We start from the raw sequence: 17815 nt of genomic DNA, 5'->3' as shown, positions 1-17815 counted from the left end.
AAGCACTCCAGCTTTCCATCATAATGTATACCTCATATTTTATTCATCAGTAAAATTGCCAAGTATTTTTTATAAATGCTAGCCTGGGTATGTCAGCATCAGCTAAAGAGCCCCACTATAAAGTCCTTCCAGTGTGGCCATGGTCTAGGCTTGTCCCAGATCTGTTCACGCAAGACAGCACAAACAGATCAGGGACCGGGCTTGTCATGGTGGGAGTGGTATTCAGAAGCTGTGGATGGAGATGGACTGTCGGAGCTGGGTGCAGATGACTTCGTCGATGTAGAGGGTGTGGGACTTGACCTGGATCTCCTCTTCCAGGATCAGCTGGGAGCGGGTCAGGGCCAGCAGCTCCATCTCCGACTGGGCCTGGGCCTCTCGCAGTCTGGGGGTCACAGGGTTGACACAGGGCAATGGGAGACTACTACAACTCATGGCAAATAGGACAAAACATTCAATATGTCGTTCACATAATACATTTAGAAAAGTCTCAACCAGAGATAGGTGTATCTACTGAACAAAAAAGACTTGAAATGAAAGCTGTGATATCCTGTTTGTATAACAAAATCATGAGTATAGTGAATCACTAATCACTGGGTTCGGTCAGGATAACTAAGCTTATACTTCATACAGAGCTAAAACATGACTATAAAGTACTACAAAATAGCTTGAGTTGTAATTGAAGTGAAAATAGTGGTCAGAGATCCTAGATAATTTAGAAGAGATAAGTAGGAAGAGTTAGGTACAGTAGACGGGAAGGTGGAGTGCATCATCACCTCTTGATGTGTGCAGTGAGCTCCTGGACCTCGGAGAGCAGGCGGACCTGGACCGGGTCATGACAGAGCTCGATGCTGGGTCTCTGGCTGCGGGTGGACAGCCGCGTCTGGGCCACCTTCAGGGGACCTGCTTTGTCTTCGATGGCCACGTGCAGGGTCTCCAGGTTCCACTCCTGGCTGGACACCTCTGACAGAACCTTTTTAGGGGGATAGGAGGGAAATAATTCCAGTAACTAATCATGGGGGGAATCATTCCAGTAACTAATCATAGGGGGATTCATTTCAGTATCTAATCACAGGTCGGCAGATAGCCTAGCGGTTAAGAGCGTTGGGCCAGTAACTGAAAAGATGCTGGCTCGAATCCCTGAGCCGACTACGTGAAAAAATCTGCCGACGTGCCTTTGAGCAAGGCACTTAACCCTAATTGCTCCTGTAAGTCATTCAGGATAAGGACGTCTGCTAAATGACAAAAAATAAATGTGCGAGAATCGCATCAGTGACTAATCATAGGGGGAATGACCTGGGTTATGCATATAAAGTATGTTTTTCTCCACATTGCCGCTGACCTTTGCCAGGTGGTCCTCTAGTTGTCCTTTGGCCGTCTTGGTCTCCTGGACCTGCAGCCGGAGGGCATTGCCCGTAGCGTTGTGCTGCCTGCGCATGTCAGCAGCCATCTGCTCCAGGAGGCTCTCCACCAGAGCCCTCAGCGACAGGGAGTTCTTCTTCTCGCTCTCTGCTTTGAGGATGTTGATGTTGGAGAAGGTGTCCCACTCCTCTGGTGTCACAGTGGCACTAGGATTGGAGGGATTAAATGTTTTTTTTTTTTTTGTTCAGTGTGTCATGAAAGGATGCCAGGTTAACCTGTAGAAAAGGTTTAGATAAGTCCCGTGTAGCTCAGTTGGTAGAGCATGGCGTTTGCAACGCCAGGGTTGTGGGTTCGATTCCCACGGGGAGCCAGTATGAAAATGTATGCACTCACTAACTGTAAGTCGCTCTGGATAAGAGCATCTGCTAAATGACTAAAACATATATTTAAAAAAACAGATAAGCAGGGTGGTTAGAGGAGGTATTACACTGACCTCTGCTGGCTGAAGGGAATAATGCTTCTATTGGAGCTACTGTATGCAGAATGTACCTACTATCCATCCCAAAGCATTGTGACAGGACTTTCTAGTTCTATGTGTATAATTATGACTTTTGCTGCAGGTGAAACTGAATGCTTGGTGAAGAGAAGTTTGAACTTTAGTTTGAAGTAATGACATTTTCTTCATTGAATTTCCTACTGCCCCACATTGCACAAAGACAAAGTGACAAAGTGTCATCGTTTTACCCTGGTACTGCGAGTGCTGTCTGACTAGCCACGTTGTCAATATTCGGGGAGGTGTTTGTGAGGATGGAGCAGAAACCATCAATCTGCTCTGCTTGGAGCTTGTCCCGCAGGTCCTTCTCTAGGTAGTACTTTGCAGAGCGGTTCAGTCTGGAGCCAGAACAGAAACAAACATGCATTAGAAGCATTGCGGAGATAGTGAGACTTAATCGTGTGTGTGTGTGTGTGACGAACCACTTCCTCCCCTCACCCCCCACCTGATCTGTTCATTGGTCTGCTCCAGGGTGCGATTCAGCAGTGATGCCACTCCCTCGATCACCTCGCTCTCCTTCATCAGTTCCCACTCCACCTCGTCATGTACCAGGTCAATGGAAACACGCTTCTGCCTGAATCACACATGGAGATGCAGTACATACAATCACTTCCTAAAGGTTGCGAGTTCGAATCTCATCACGGGCAACTTTAGCATTTTAGCAACTTCTCAACTACTTAGCATGTTAGCTAACCCTTCCCCTAACCTTAACCCTTTTAGATAACCCTTCCCCTAACCTTAACCCTTTAACCTAACACCTAAACTTAAGCCTAACCCCTAACCCTAATCCTAGCCTAACGTTAGCCACCTAGCTAGAATTCATAACATATCATATGTTGTGCAAATTTGTAACAATGTACGTTTCGCAAATTCGTAACATATAACGTTTTGCTAATTCTTAACATATTGTATGTTTTACAAATTCGTAACATATAATACGAATTGTAATTCGTAACATATCATACGAAATGGGTGATGGACATCCACAAATGAATACATACCATACGAAACGTAACATATACTAAATGGAGTGTCCTGGATTTACGTACAGAATAATACGAAATGCTCTGAGGTTGCACTACTACTGAAGGATCTCCTTATCTGTTGGTCTTAGTCTGGTGACTCTAGGTCCCTGTTGGAACAGTGAGCAGACTACTTCCCACCTAATTGTGTATCACTGCATTTTCCAGCTGACTGATTTGGAGTTTGACTGGGAGTTTACTCATCACCTCTCAGTCAGGCACTGCAGGGCGACACTGAGGGGCTGGGCACAGCTCTCCAGGGCTCTCTCCACCCGGCTCGTACAGGTTACCAGCACCTTAATCTCCTGGACAATCTCCTCCAGCTTCTGGTCCAGCTCTGACCTCCAGAACTTGATGTCATGGATTCTCTGCTCTGAACACAGAGATAGGATGGTAAGAATGGTGTGTGGTTGGGTATTATGAGGGGTGGTAATGTAATGAACACTACCAGTCAAAGGTTTTAGAACACCTACTCATTCAAGGGTTTTTCTTTATTTTTGACTATTTTCTACATTGTGGAATTATAGTGAAGACATCAAAACTATGAAATAACACATATGGAATCATGTAGTAACCAAAAAAGTGTTAAACAAATCAAAATGTATTTTATATTTGAGATTCTTCAAATAGCCACCCTTTTTCTTGATGACAGCTTTGCACACTCTTGGCATTCTCTCAACCAGCTTCACCTGGAATGCTTTTCCAACAGTCTTGAAGGAGTTCCCACATATGCTGAGCACTTGTTGGCTGCTTTTCCTTCACTCTGCGGTCCGACTCATCCCAAACCATCTCAATTTGGTTGAGGTCGGGGGATTGTGGAGGCCAGGTCATCTGATGCAGCACTCCATCACTCTCCTTCTTGGTAAAATAGCCCTTACACAGCCTGGAGGTGTGTTGGGTCATTGTCCTGTTGAAAAACAAATGATAGTCCCACTAACCCCAAATCAGATGGGATGGTGTATCGCTGTAGAATGCTGCAGTAGCCATGCTGGTTAAGTGTGCCTTGAATTCTAAATAAATCACAGACAGTGTCACCAGCAAAGCACCCCCACACCATAACACCTCCTCCTCCATGCTTTACGGTGGGAAATACACATGCAGAGATTATCCGTTCACCCACACCGCGTCTCACAAAGACACGGTGGTTGGAACCAAGAATCTCCAATTTGGACTCCAGACCAAAGGACACATTTCCACCGGTCTAATGTCCATTGCTTGTGTTTCTTGGCCCAAGCAAGTCTCTTCTTCTTATTGGTGTCCTTTAGTAGTAGTTTCTTTGCAGCAATTCGACCATGAAGGCCTGATTCACACAGTCTCCTCTGAACAGTTGATGTTGAGATGTGTCTGTTACTTGAACTCTGTGAAGCATTTATTTGGGCTGCAATTTCTGAGGCTGGTAACTTATCCTCTGCAGCAGAGGTAACTCTGGGTCTTCCATTCCTGTGGTGGTCCTCATGAGATCCAGTTTCATCATTGCGCTTGATGGTTTTTGCGACTGCACTTGAAATGTTCCATATTGACTGACCTTCATGTCTTAAAGTAATGATGGACTGTCATTTGTCTTTGCTTATTTGAGCTGTTCTTGACATAATATGGACTTGGTCTTTTACCAAATAGGGCCAGCTTCTGTATCCACCCCCTACCTTGTGCCAACACAACTGATTGGCTCAAACGCATTAAGTAATAATAATAATAATAATAATAATAATAATATGCCACTTAGCAGACACTTTTATCCAAAGCGACTTACAGTCATGGTATGCACTCACTAACTAAGTTGCTCTGGATAACAGCGTCTGCTAAATGACTAAACATTTTAAAATGTAAGAAGGAAAGAAATTACACAAATTAACTTTTAAGAAGGCACACCTGTTAACTGAAATGCATTCCAGGTGACTACCTGATGAAGCTGGTTGAGCGAATGCCAAGAGTGTGCAAAGCTGTCATCAAGGCAAAGGGTGGCTATTTGAAGAATCTCAAATATAAAATACATTTTGATTTGATTAACACTTTTTTGGGTACTACATGATTCCATATCTGTTATTTCATAGTGTTGATGTCTTCACTATGTACAATGTGCATATATGTACATATAAAATGTACTACAATGTAGATATTAGTAAAAAATTAAGAAAAACCATTGAATGAGTAGGTGTTCTAAAACTTTTGACTGGTAGTGTGTGTCATTACAAAGTGGAACAGACAGACCATTCATTTGCAGTGATGAATCAACCACTACTTTGACAGAAACGGATTCTGTTATCATCTCTTCTTATTGAGGTCATCTTACCCAGTCTCTTGTTGGCATCCTGTTGCATGCGTTTGGCTGCCATGCCACTCTCCTCTATCAGCCTCTTACTCTCAGCCGTGAGTCGCTCAGAGCGTGAACGCTCAGCCTCTGCACTCCCATAATGTATTTGGTTTGCAAGCCTCCATTCTGGTGGCAGGAACTTGGGCTGAGGTTCCATCAACCTAGACATTTCTCCTCTGCAATTCTTTCCTTTCAATAAAGACACAACGACAACACAAATGTCACATAATAAGGCAGATTAATAAGGCAGATAATATTTTACCTAAACTAGTAAATAGCCTACCAAAGTACCAACTAAATAGTAATTAGCTACAGTAGCTAACTAGGTGGACAGAAAATGGATCTACAGTAACGTTAGCTAGCTAGTTGTCATATAAACTTTAGTAAACTATCTAACAAACGTGGCTTGCAATATGCTACTAAAATATAAGTAGTGAACTAAATCTCTCTTCTTACCATACCTTTACTGTGCGGTGTGAAACACTGGTTTGTGTTAAAAGTTGGAACAATGTTGCCTATCTTGTCTGCAATGAATGAACTCAAGGACAGGTTGTAAACAAACGGTTGCTAGATCAACGGAATACATTAAAATATGGGCGGAGCTATCAACCGCGGGAAATTTAAAAGGCTAGCGAAGTGTACATTTGGATCAGATTTGGATTCTAACAACATCTGTGTGAGGCAATTTGCTAGCTAGCTAACGTTAGCTATCTTAGCAACGATGTCATCCAGCAAAAAAACCAACTTCGTCGACAAGATAGGTGTAAGGCTGTGTTGCTCTAAAAAGGATATGGAGATCAGTAAACTCAGAAAGGAGAATGCATATCTCAGGAAGTCATTGGATGAGCTGTCTCGTCAGAAAGGAGAACCATCAGATTCTGAAAATAACAAGCTTTTATTAGAGAAAATCCTGTCACTAGAGACTCTACGGGAGAAGAACACTCAGCAGCTACTGGCCATGGACCAGGAAATCTGCTCTCTTTGGCAGCAGGCCCATGCCGCGGGGGGTGAAACAGTGGCCAGTCTGGAGGCCCAGATAGACCACTATGTCAGGGAGGCCAAGCAGAGAAAAAGACTCTTCCAGTCACTCCAAGCCGAGACAGAGGACATTAAGAACAAGCTGGTGTCCATGTCTGCTAAGTGCCAGGAGCTGAAGAGAAGTAGAGCTGGCGCTGGGTTGCATAGCTGCCCATCAGATGGACAGGTGTCCACCACCAGTACTGCAATGAGCCACGACCACCTCAGAGATGCCCTGGAAAAGAACCAGCAGTGGCTGGCCTACGACCAGCAGAGAGAGGCCTATGTGAAGGCGGTGTTGGCCCGGGTGTTTGGGCTGGAACAGCAGCTGAACCAGGCCAAGCAGGCCCTCGCACAGCAGCATAAAGACGCCCATTCAGAAGACAGGTCAGTGCAGATACAGAAGCACTATGAGAAATTGTTACTGACGACCAAGAAGGAGCTGGAAACTCAGCGAGAGCAGGTCAATACAGCCCAGAGACAACTAACTGAGCTGCAGTGTAGGTATGAGGAGAAGCAGAGAGAGGTGGGAGATGCGAGGCAGCAGTTCCAGTCGGAGAGGCTGAGTATCCGGCAGAGTGTCCAGAAGGAGACGCGTCGCTCTGGGGACAGAGAGGGCCGTCTGTGGGGTGACATGGAGGAGCTCCAGGCCAGACTAGAGGAAAAGGAGATCAGGTCTGCTGAGCTCCTAGTGCAGGTGAATCTACTGCAGAAGTCCTTACTGAGCCTGCATGAGGAGCAGAAACGCGTCACGATTCTGGAACAGCAGATCCAGGTGTCTGCCAAAGACCTGGAGGACGAGAAGCGAGACTGTCAGTATTTACAACAACAGCTCCACATGGTGTTGAAGGAGCTACGCAAGGCAAAGCACCACGTCGCCAAACTCGAGTCAGAGAAGGGGCAGAGGGAGTTGTCCTGCCTGTACGAGGCCAGCGCTCACAGCAGACCCCCAGCACCCCTGAAGCCCTCCAAAGAGAGCGTCACTTCCCCCTCTCAGGTCCTCAACCAGCTAGACAAGAGATTCTTAGAGTGTCCCAGCTGCCAAGCCCAGTACCTTACCAGCCACCACCGAGAGCTGCTGGCCCACCTTGAGCACTGTCTGTAAACACTGTCTGGGCTGTACAGGGGCTGGGAGCATAGAAGTAGGCCTTGATCTATCCTATCTATTTATAATCTAGTCCTTCAATTGTTAAGCCTGAGAGTACCCACCCCAATAAGGAATAGTCTGGAATAGGCTAGGGGGGACATTTTACTATTCTAAAACGCACTAAACTTAATTTCCCTTTTCAAAATGTTATAGGTGGTGCAAACGCCAGCTGCAATGTCATGGTTACTTTGTGCACTGCGTCTGTGTGTTTAGAAGAGGAAAATGTCAACCTGTTTGTCTATGTACCTTGGTCCTGGATTGCTACTGGACCGGATTGGTGATGGATCAAACTGGAAATAGCGCTTACTGTATACAGTAAGGAACATTGCTTCACGCCAATGAGTTGATCAATCAATTAATTTTATAAAGCCCTTTATAACTATTGAACTATTTACTCACTCAAACTTTGAATTTTGGACATGCTTTTATGTTTTTCTCTCTTTGACTAAAGTATAAATCAGTTGACTGGTTTAAAATACTTTAGATCATTTTGATGTTCAGACTTGTGAATTGTTCCTCCTAATGTCCATTATTATTATCCTTGCATAAATCTAAATATCCCTGTAAATGTTTTTAAAGCTTTCTTGTTCTAGAAATGTATAGTTCTTGGTTCCAGCTAAGACGATAGTTTGTAAATTAAAAGAAACAATCTTATTACAATAAAATAAAAACAGTGTAGGCTACATTGTATCAAAGGTCTAGAAAAGACTGATTTAATTTCTATTCCAGACTAGTGATAAATGACAGGCATCCTCGTTTACATGTTTTGCTTTATTTAAGCTTTAAATAGGTTACAGTATAACATTTGTATTCATTCATTCATTTACCACATTTACTGAGAAAATAGAGCACTCCTAATTTTCAATATACTGTAAATACAGAATAAAGTGGCTTCAGTAATCTTTACAAGTCAATGTACAAGCACTTTCAATAAGCAAATAAAGACATTTGAACAGGTCTCGCTTATGCTGAAATTGGTCAAAGAAAAGTATACAAAGTTCTATAGATTAAATGTTGATGCGTGCGGTACAAGCAAGACTTGCATATTTTTTAAGAATAAGAACAATAATCTTTTTCAAATGCAGCAATAAATTATCAAATAGGAATTACATCGTTTTGTACCAAAGCATCCATTGAACAGTTATCTACAGGTTGTTAACATTGAGGCACTTGTTGAATCCACTGTTTTCTTAGATAACTTTGAATCCCCAATCACACTTACTTGAACATAAATGACTTCAATAAATACCTAAACCAGTAACCTTTACGCACATCTATAAAAAGGGCATGGTCATGAATATGAACAAGAACAAATTGTGCAATATATTTCTCAAACATATCCTCTATGAGAAATTACATTGAAATGGAATGGCATAGCACAAAGGGTTTTGTTAACAGAGGACTAAGTTTGCAAAGGGAAAAAAAAAATGTATTAACCATTATTTAAAACATAATTATGTAATATTCATGCATTAATGATACCATTATATGATTGGTCAAATGTTCAAGTGAAACAGCCACGACTCTGTAGCTCAATTGGTAGAGCATGGCGCTTGTAACGCCAGGGTAGTGGGTTCGATCCCCGGGACCACCCATACGTAAAAATGTATGCACACATGACTAAGTCGCTTTGGATAAAAGCGTCTGCTAAATGGCATATTATTATTATTATTACTTTAGTACAAGCTACCTGGAACACCTGACAATGTCCAATGTGTTCTGTATGAATCCAGAGAAACACCTAAAAACATAAATACACTTAACAAAAACACTCAACCTTTCTTAAAACGCTACTGCCAATATCTCTCTGCGACTGACTTTAAAAGCGGGATCAACATCTGAACAGAACAGAAATAAACGCACAGGTTCTGTTGCCGACATTCCTGGCAGTGGAGAACAAGACAGAAACAGTTTGATTCATTAAAAACAAAGTGCACTGGCCTATAGTTTTTAAGTAACATTCCATGACTCCAGCAGCAGCACAGCTTGCAGGAAGGCCACCCGAGGTCAAAAGGGCAGCTGTGTAACAGCATAGACGGACAGACAGTGTTCGAGGGCATGTCTGGTCCACTCACAGGTCCTAACTGGCTGTGGCCTTGTCAAGGCCGTTGATGTTCTCCGGCGCTAGACCTTCCTCAACGGCCACTTTGGACTCTTGTACCTAAAACCATAGAGACATGTATAAATCCAAACTTCAAATGGAGAATCTCCAATCTTTTTAGTCCAGGACTAAGCTGAAAAACTGTCTGGAAAACTGGCCAAAAATGTATATTCTCTATGTCTGGACTGTTCTTGGTGACTTAAAGTAAACTTGCACTTACCTTAAAGGGTGAGCTAATACCCCCAATGCATTGGAGCGTACTGCAGTAGTAGCAGAGCACGCACTCCCCTCCGAGCACCGGAATCTCATCCTTGCTCACATAGACCTGGATAAACACAGAAACATATTCAAGCATCTCCATATCATAAAACACAAAAAAGAGACACACACACGCAGTCATATTACCTGGGTGAGCTCGTCATTAAATGAGACCTCATCATCCTTCACCCAGGTGTAGGTAATGTAGTCCGAAACACTCCTGAATCCCACCTGTAACACACAAATACACATCTGTAAAAACTACACATCGATGATACTTCTATGATTCAAAAGAACATCAGAGGGTTAAGTAGACTCTGACCTTGTAGAGGCCTATCCAGTCCCAGGCACTAGAAGGGAAGGGCTGAAGGGGGCTGTAGATCACCATGGCATCAAAGTCGGCGCTCCATTCCCCCTCGGCACACACGCGCACCAACGGCGTCTCGTACATCTTCCTCAACTACAGTGTGGGGATAGACAGGAGGGAATGACAGAATAGATAGAGGGAAGAGGTAGTCAGGATTGGTTAGAGGGTGAAGAAGTATATTCGCATCATACGGTATCACTATCAAGAGTCACATTGGAGAAGCAGTTCAGGGCCTGTATTTCAAAAAGCATCTCAGAGTAGGAGTGCTGATCTAGGGTCAGTAAGTGTTGCCTCTTAGATCATAATGAATAACTTTATACAGTCCCAGCTGCGGGAATGGGAAATGCAGCTGTCTCAGTCACCTCCAAGGTGAAGATGCCGATGACAGGCTTGTGGTCGCTGACGCCGTACTCCATGTCGCTGGTGTACGAGTCCTGCTTGAGTTTCAGAGGGAACTCTTCCTCCTCCTCCTCCTCCTCCTCCTGCTGCTTGGTGTTCTTCTCATCCAGACCAGAGTCCCTGTCCTCGTCCTCCTCCTCCTCTGGGGGTGGCTCTTTGGGCTTCACCCTCCACAGGATCCGGTCTGTCCAGGCCGGCTTACGCATCTTACCACTGGGCAGACAGACGGACGGACGAGAGCAGAGACGGGGATTTAGTGAGAGAAAGAAAATGATTAAGTCAGAATGGGAGAGATGGAGAGAAACAGAAAGACTGTTCCAAATAAACTAGTATATCACTTAGAGTGCATGCCCAATACATTGATTCATTCTAGTAGTCTGCTAGTGTGGATATTTCAACAAAGCCTGTGTGAGAGACTCATGAGTGTTAGAGATGGAGAGAGTATGATAAGTAATCTCATAAGGTAGCTGGATTTCTTTAGCATTTCCTCCATCTCAGTGTTATTTCAGTTTGCTCTACATGATGGATCAGATTCCGCAGTGCTTTGTCTCCTTTCATATCCCTCATTAGTAGTCTCTCATAGCTGATTAGTTTGCCACCCCGTCTCACTGGGTGACTCATGCAGTGAGTGCCCTCTCAATTGTACTGATTAGTGCACAGCGGTGGAGACCGTAAGTAATGACACTGACGCACACAAACACGTGCACACACACACACACACACACACAGGAATACATACAGCTACAGTGCATTCGGAAAGTATTCTGACCCCTTCACTTTTTACACATTTTGTTACGTTACAGCCTTATTCTAAAATGGATAACATTTATTTATTTATAAATTAGCAAACATTTCTAAAAACCTATTTTTGCTTTGTCATTATGGGGTAGTGTGTGTAGATTGATGAGGGGGGAAAAAACAATTTAATCCATTTTAGAATAAGGCTGTAACGTAAGAAAATGCGGAAAAAGTCAAGGTGTCTGAATACTTTCCGAATGCACTGTATATAGTGATTCGTTAGAACTATACAGAGAACAATCCAAGCAGCAGAAAAGGAGGTTGTGCTGTATATAGCTAGTAAGCATGCCTGTTAGAGCCTGACAGCTGCTTACGCACACAGAGGCAATGGTACAGTCGGCTAGCAAAGCTTCTCTCTCTCTCTCTCTCTCTCTCTCTCTCTGTATGAGTGAGACTGTATTGTGGGGGTTAAATTAATTAGGCTTAACAAATCCAGAATACTGTTTCCACTGAGAATGGCAGACACCGCCGCACAATGCTGATACGTTTCAATGGAATTTTCCACCGGCTTCATATGAAGAATAAAGCGACTTTGATATACCGTATGTACTGTTAAGAGGCACAACTGTGTTAGCTGCAGACAACTATGGTATTTATCACAAGAGAGCAAGGTCTGGTGTTCTGTAGGCACCATTTTGTGGGAGAGAGAGGCATTTTGACTTTCCATTGCAAAAATCTATCCGTAACTGTCTTGCAAACGTTTTAGTGGGCTTATTGTGCAGGAGCAGTATTCTGCTTAAGGGGGATTAGGGTGGTATTAAGGGAAGGGTGTTTTGAGCAGCTTACTGAAAAACAAACCATGTCCTGTGGGGCCTGTGAAGTTGAAAGAGAGCAGAGTTGAGCATTTGAATAATAGTGTCTTGTAAGGAGAGCAGGAGTCAGCTCAGTAAAAGCAAGCAGAAAAGATGACACAAATGTGGGAAATCTGAGGGATGCTTTATAGAGCCAAAGAGTAATAAACATCAGGAGAGAAAGTGTGTTTGTTTGTGTGTCAGTGACCGTGTCTGTGCACGCATAACTCTATATGTGTGCGAGTGTTCCCATATGCCTATGATTGCACGTCAGCCATTACCTGCTGTCATAGCAGTCAGAGAACCTGTCGAATTTGTAGCTTGGTTGAAAGTCCAGAGGTCCCTCGTCAAACTCCTGCAGGAAAGCCTCCTTCTTCTTCATCATGGTCAACTGATACAACCACACAGAATGACAACAAAAGCATTACATTCAACATCCTCAAGAACTAAGATGTCTGCATCCCAAATAGAACCCTATTCACATTATAGTGCACTTCTTGCACTTCTTTTGGATCAGAGCTCTATAGGCCCTGGTCAAAAGTAGTGCACTATAAAGTGAACAGTGTGCCATTTGGGATACATCTTATGTCTTACATGCATGAAAACAAGACAACTAACTGTACATGTGTAAAATGAAAAGCCACTGTCCGTTTTCCAATCTAGTCAAATCTATGTATAGTATTCTCCAAGATATAGCAAAACAGATGCATCTCTCATGAGTCTGACCTGGTCTTTGCTCCACAGTAAGTTGAACTTATGGCTGGTGATGCAGTTGCGCAAAAAATGCATGCCGTGATCTTGGATGCGGAAGTTCAAATCCCCAAACCAAAAGACCAGCCTGAGAGAGAGGGGGAATGAGAGAGAGAAAGAACGAGAGAAAGAGAGAGAGAGGCCACTGAACATTCAACACAGAGAGAGCACAGAAGTACTTCAAATCATCTTACAAGCAGATGCCAAGCTCCTCCTTTTCTAACTCTAAAGCAGAAACTGTGAATATCGAAAAATACACACTCAACTGACAACGTGCGTTTAATGTATACTGACTTGTGGTCGAGGATTCGCGGTGTCTTTTTGGGGTCGAAGATCTGTGTGTCTAGGATGTACTCGAACTCGTCGACGCGCTGCGAGGCGTACTGCATGTGTGCTGCCAGGTGGCAGTTGAGGAAGCAGAGCATGTGGCCGTAGAAAGACAGACGGATGGACACCCCACCTTTATTCCCCTGTTGGGCGCAAGGTCCATCAATCAAATGTATGAATAAAGCCCTTTTTACGTGAGGCTCACACACAATGCCTTATCGGTGCATTTATAACACTTGCTATAAGCTGTCATAATAAGTAATAACATCCACTGAGCCTGATCTTACCCAGTAGCCGAACATGCCTGTGCGAGTGTAGGTGGCCTGGATGTCTCTAATGAATGGAACGTGGGCCAGTCTGGAGAAGAACAGCAGTAGGAGGCCCTGCATTCGGATGGAGGACACCTGCAACACAAACCTGGGCTATTTTCAGGGTCTTTAAGTATTCTGGGCGGAGTGGCACATAAGAAGCAAATGATATTGCTTTGAAAGACAAGGTGAAAATAAACTGCGAGGACAAACTATGTTGGGAGCACATTCTTCTGTTACTTCAGACTAAGGTTGGTGGCATAAAACTAGTTCAAACCGGTCTATGGTGCTGGAGTGCTATTATTAGTGTTATGAAGCCATATGTCCTACTGTTGTACCTTCAGGTAGCCTCGTGGTGCCAGGCTGGACATGAAGAGATGGCTCCAGGAGTCCTCAACGGCCATGTCTATGATGAACCTGTGAGGAGCAGCGTACACCTCCTGGAGACTACGAGAGAGAGAGAAAGAGAGAAAGAGAGAAAGAGAGAAAGAGAGAAAGAGAGAAGAGAGAGAGAGAGAGAGAGAGAGAGAGAGAGAGAGAGAGAGAGAGACAGACAGAGACAGACACAGACAGACAGAGACAGACAGAGACAGACAGAGACAGACAGACAGACACACAGGTTATAACTATTGTTGCCTGTAACATTAGTATGTTACAAATAAACCTACTGAAGCATTTTCACCATGCCACTCAGAATAAACTTTGTAGACTTTACACAGTAAAAAACTGATTTTCCTGCAATGCCATTGTACTGTCTGTCTCATTCAATGTCCAATCAGAATGCAGTAGCTCCGCAACCCACCCAATCACGTAGAGGTCTGGGGTCTTTGGGGAGTTCAGGTGAAGCAAGGAGCTGATGTCATCTGGAGGATCAGCTGTAGCGACGTTCCACGTGACCATGTGAAGCCTGGAGGGAGAGAGAGAAAGAGGGAGCGAGAAAGAGCGAGAGGGAGCAAGAGAGGGAGCAAGCGAGTGCGAGTACAGCAGATCATGATTCTCTTGCACAGCAGTTTTCCCAAAAAATCAGAGCAAAAGCCTGACAAATTGGACTGCAACTTTCAGACGCTTATTTAGTTACACAGCAACAATATCATGTTTAGCCAGTCTTGAATGGACAGTGGTGGTTGATAAAGCCTAGTCACATCTCTCTAACCATAGCCTATATCAATTCAGAAACAGTGAATGAAGAACACTTCTCAACGAAGAACTAAGCTCATCCCTTACCATGTCCTAAGCACAGAACTAAATAGAACACTGACGTATGATCTCTATGGTCCTAACATCATGGCCTTTCAATTCGGTTAACAACAGGCCAATTTGTGTTATCAAATCAAAAGATACGCATGCCAGAGTTTACGATCCAGAACGGAAGAGGCCGAACACACTGCCTGCTCTGAGCTCAATAGGCTGATCAACCAAGGGTCCAAGGCCTACAATCAAGACATGAAAAATTAGTCTAACTTCTCTACCAACTAAGACCCTCTGTACTCAGAGAAAGACAGACATTGGAATAAAATGGAGAAGTCATTGCTGGACATTTTAGTCAAGAAGAATCATTAGTATCCAGTCTTACGGTACTTTGTGTTAATCAACTAAACCCTTGCAATGAAGAACCATATGCAATGCATTTTGATTTAAAACAAATTGATGTTAGACAGAGAAAGAGGAAGTCAAGTAGAAATAAGGCCAAAGAGAACAGAAAATAGGAACTCGGCAAAGCCTATCATGTCCACCTGAAGTTCTCTTTCTTGGGCCGGTTGGCCCTTTGACCACAGATGAGGAAGGCGTTGTCAAAGCTGTGTGGCACCTTGCGAATTGAACAACCGGCGGATCTCATCCATTGTGGGTGAGCTTCTGGAAGGAATCTCAGTGTCGGGAAGAGAGGACGGAAATATGGAGGAGGTCACTGATGCGATGAGGAGTTCAGAAAGGCAGGTGGTTCTTCCTTGTTTACAACGGGAAAGTTTCACTGCAGATTACTAGTTTTTCCTTTAAATGGAGATTTGGATACTTGAATATTTGCAGAGATCATAGGCAACGTCTTCTACAGTGGTCCAACTGCAGATTTATGTCCTTGGCGATTCTTTCTTGTTCCAAGATCCATCAAAGTGAGACCCTCATCACTGCACTTTCCCTTGGCATCCTGTGAGAGTCTGAATTTGATATGAAAGACCATACAGAACTCCTGATGATGCAAAAGCACAGAATTGCCTACAGATTCACCAAAGGTCCTGTCTTAGAATTCCTTACAGTATAACAGGTAGAAGAAGAGTAGGATAGACCAGCTAGGACATATCTGACAACTAATGTTTACTTTTGGCGGAGCAATGAAACCGTCCATAAAATCCAGCCTCTGGAAGTGAATGAGAGACATGAGAATGTTTTTGGAGGGTCTGAAGTACACTGAGAAGGATTACAGGCTAAGCAGGATCAAGAAGGGGCCACGTAAGACCCACTATGTGAAAACAACCCCTTAATGCTAGAAAATGCTACTTAGTCTGTAATAATTTGCTCAACACCAGTCCACAATGAGGAAACTTCTAGCAAGGAAATGAACACAAAGTGGCAGTGGTGGTATTTCTCTAATATGTGTGGGAATGCAATGCATTGGCAAACCTAATGACAATAATACTCCTGTATTATGCTCTCAGCTTTGTATTGGGTGGTGGCACTTGCAGACACTGTGAGGTTGCACTGTGTTCTGTCTGGGGGAATACACACCTAATAAGGAAATAGTAAGCCTGTGTGCATGCATTCCAATTACATTTTTGAATAGCCTTAACAGATATTAGATAACCAACAATCCAACCATGTGCAGTTATTTGTCAGTTCAAATGCTATGCTGCCTGTACCACCACTGCATTGCTGAATATGATACTGGGAGTGTAGTGTCCATTAACCGTAAACAAATTAAATGTGTCTCCTTATGCACAAAACATGTTCTCTAATCAAAGTAGTTAGCTAGAGCTCATATGACCACAAGGAGACATTCAAACCTGAAAGCGTCCTTGTTGCAGCAGTTCTTCTCCATGCTGACTGAGTTCTTGACTTGTGACTGGGTGTCTTCTTTGGTATCATCATCGTTCTTCATAATCTCACCAGCTGCAAAATCATGGAATCATGATAACGTTACAAACAACAAAGCCATGACAATATGTTGTCTGAATAAAACAAAAAGCATTGAATGTCAAGACAGGAATCCTAGCTTGCTAGCTACTGTAAAATAGGGTCCACTGCTCATGCCGTCATTTGGGATATATCAATATTTGCTAACCTGACTCCATTACTAACTAGCTACCTAACGTTAGCTAGTTTAATAGTTAGCTGCATGCAAACAACACTCTCTGAAATGACATTTCTGAATGTTAGGAATGTTTTTACACATTAGATGAGAAGTTAGCTATGCCAGTACTAGTTAGCTAGCAATTAGCTACGTTAGCTAGCTATTTTATCTGTGTTTAGGATTGCAACCGATTAAAACATAGCACAAATAACACTAAATAGTACAATATAGTACACAATACATTTACAATGTTTTTACTACCTGACAATGCTTGTTGTTTTTTTTGTCGTAGCCTACTCTCATTCGGATTACAGTAGTTTGCCACGAAAGATGACAATAGGGTGTGTGAGATTACGCAACACAATTTGTTTACGTTTTGCACTTCCTCAAAGATGAGAGACCGCGCTTTTTCTTCTACTTCTATGGTATTATGGCAGTCTGCAAACAAGCATTAGAGGTGAATGCCGCCACCTACTGTAGAACAAATATCCATTATAGGAGGAAAAAAACGACATCATACAAAATACTAAATTAGACAGAAATGTTTCTTTTAAACAGACACACATTCCAATTCAAGTCACATCCCTACGCAGTCTCCACAGTTGTAGCACATATCCTCAACTGGCATACGATATTCTTTCCATCTGCATACACTTGATACATCTTTTGCATTTATAACACTGGAGGCGCTTGTGCACAAAAGCACTTACATGGTATCTCATAAACCCTAGTTTTACATGAGAAGTGAGAGACTTGTCAAAAAAGACGAAGTGGGTTTCCTTACTCCATCCACCATACATGTCAGCCTGCACAAATCACTTCACCTACTTCCTCAGGTACATCATCTGCATCCACTTCATGCGCAACCCAAGAGATAACACCCTTGACAGGCTCCCTGCTTTGGAAATCCATATACAAAACATTCCATTAAAAAATATGTTCAAGCTTCTTCTGTTCCGCGGACACACAGAAAATCTGAATAAGACCAGCTCTTGTGACTCTCACCAACCCCACCCTACGCATC

At 43.3% G+C, this 17815-nt stretch overlaps 3 protein-coding genes across 9 annotated transcripts; 1 reads left to right on the top strand and 2 right to left on the bottom strand.

Moving 5' to 3' along the window:
* Window positions 1-21: 21 nt before the first annotated feature.
* LOC121567470 (tektin-1) lies at window positions 22-5801 on the bottom strand. 4 transcript variants are annotated; one of them, XM_041877532.2, is made up of 8 exons: window positions 5707-5801; window positions 5225-5434; window positions 3142-3307; window positions 2358-2486; window positions 2104-2250; window positions 1340-1565; window positions 774-970; window positions 22-382 (listed from the first exon to the last, which is right to left on the bottom strand). In XM_041877532.2, the coding sequence occupies exons 2-8, from the start codon at window positions 5412-5414 to the stop codon at window positions 223-225; spliced, it is 1215 nt and encodes a 404-aa protein (XP_041733466.1). In that variant the 5' UTR covers window positions 5415-5434; window positions 5707-5801; the 3' UTR covers window positions 22-222. The 4 variants fall into 4 exon arrangements, with proteins under 4 accessions (XP_041733466.1, XP_041733467.1, XP_041733468.1 ...); XM_041877533.2 differs by having other exon boundaries at window positions 5225-5429; XM_041877534.2 differs by having other exon boundaries at window positions 5702-5800.
* Window positions 5802-5894: 93 nt separating this feature from the next.
* On the top strand, window positions 5895-9008 carry LOC121567468 (centrosomal protein of 55 kDa-like). The gene has a single exon (XM_045220851.1). The coding sequence runs from the start codon at window positions 5967-5969 to the stop codon at window positions 7365-7367; it is 1401 nt and encodes a 466-aa protein (XP_045076786.1). The 5' UTR covers window positions 5895-5966; the 3' UTR covers window positions 7368-9008.
* Window positions 9009-9012: 4 nt separating this feature from the next.
* LOC121567466 (inositol polyphosphate 5-phosphatase K) lies at window positions 9013-17191 on the bottom strand. 4 transcript variants are annotated; one of them, XM_041877525.2, is made up of 14 exons: window positions 17053-17191; window positions 16505-16610; window positions 14311-14415; window positions 13847-13955; window positions 13488-13622; window positions 13168-13343; window positions 12850-12961; window positions 12405-12514; window positions 12119-12145; window positions 10498-10747; window positions 10091-10228; window positions 9916-9999; window positions 9731-9835; window positions 9013-9570 (listed from the first exon to the last, which is right to left on the bottom strand). In XM_041877525.2, exons 2-14 carry the CDS (start codon window positions 16597-16599, stop codon window positions 9490-9492), a joined length of 1527 nt encoding a protein of 508 aa, XP_041733459.1. In that variant the 5' UTR covers window positions 16600-16610; window positions 17053-17191; the 3' UTR covers window positions 9013-9489. The 4 variants fall into 4 exon arrangements, with proteins under 4 accessions (XP_041733459.1, XP_041733460.1, XP_041733461.1 ...); XM_041877526.2 differs by having other exon boundaries at window positions 13488-13604; XM_041877527.2 differs by lacking the exon at window positions 12119-12145.
* Between the last annotated feature and the right edge of the window lie 624 nt (window positions 17192-17815).

The sequence above is a fragment of the Coregonus clupeaformis genome, chromosome 6 (assembly GCF_020615455.1).
Source record: "Coregonus clupeaformis isolate EN_2021a chromosome 6, ASM2061545v1, whole genome shotgun sequence".
In the NCBI taxonomy this organism is placed as follows: domain Eukaryota; kingdom Metazoa; phylum Chordata; class Actinopteri; order Salmoniformes; family Salmonidae; genus Coregonus; species Coregonus clupeaformis.
Note: the sequence above shows the minus strand (reverse complement) of the source record. Positions and strands in the feature narration are given on the sequence as shown.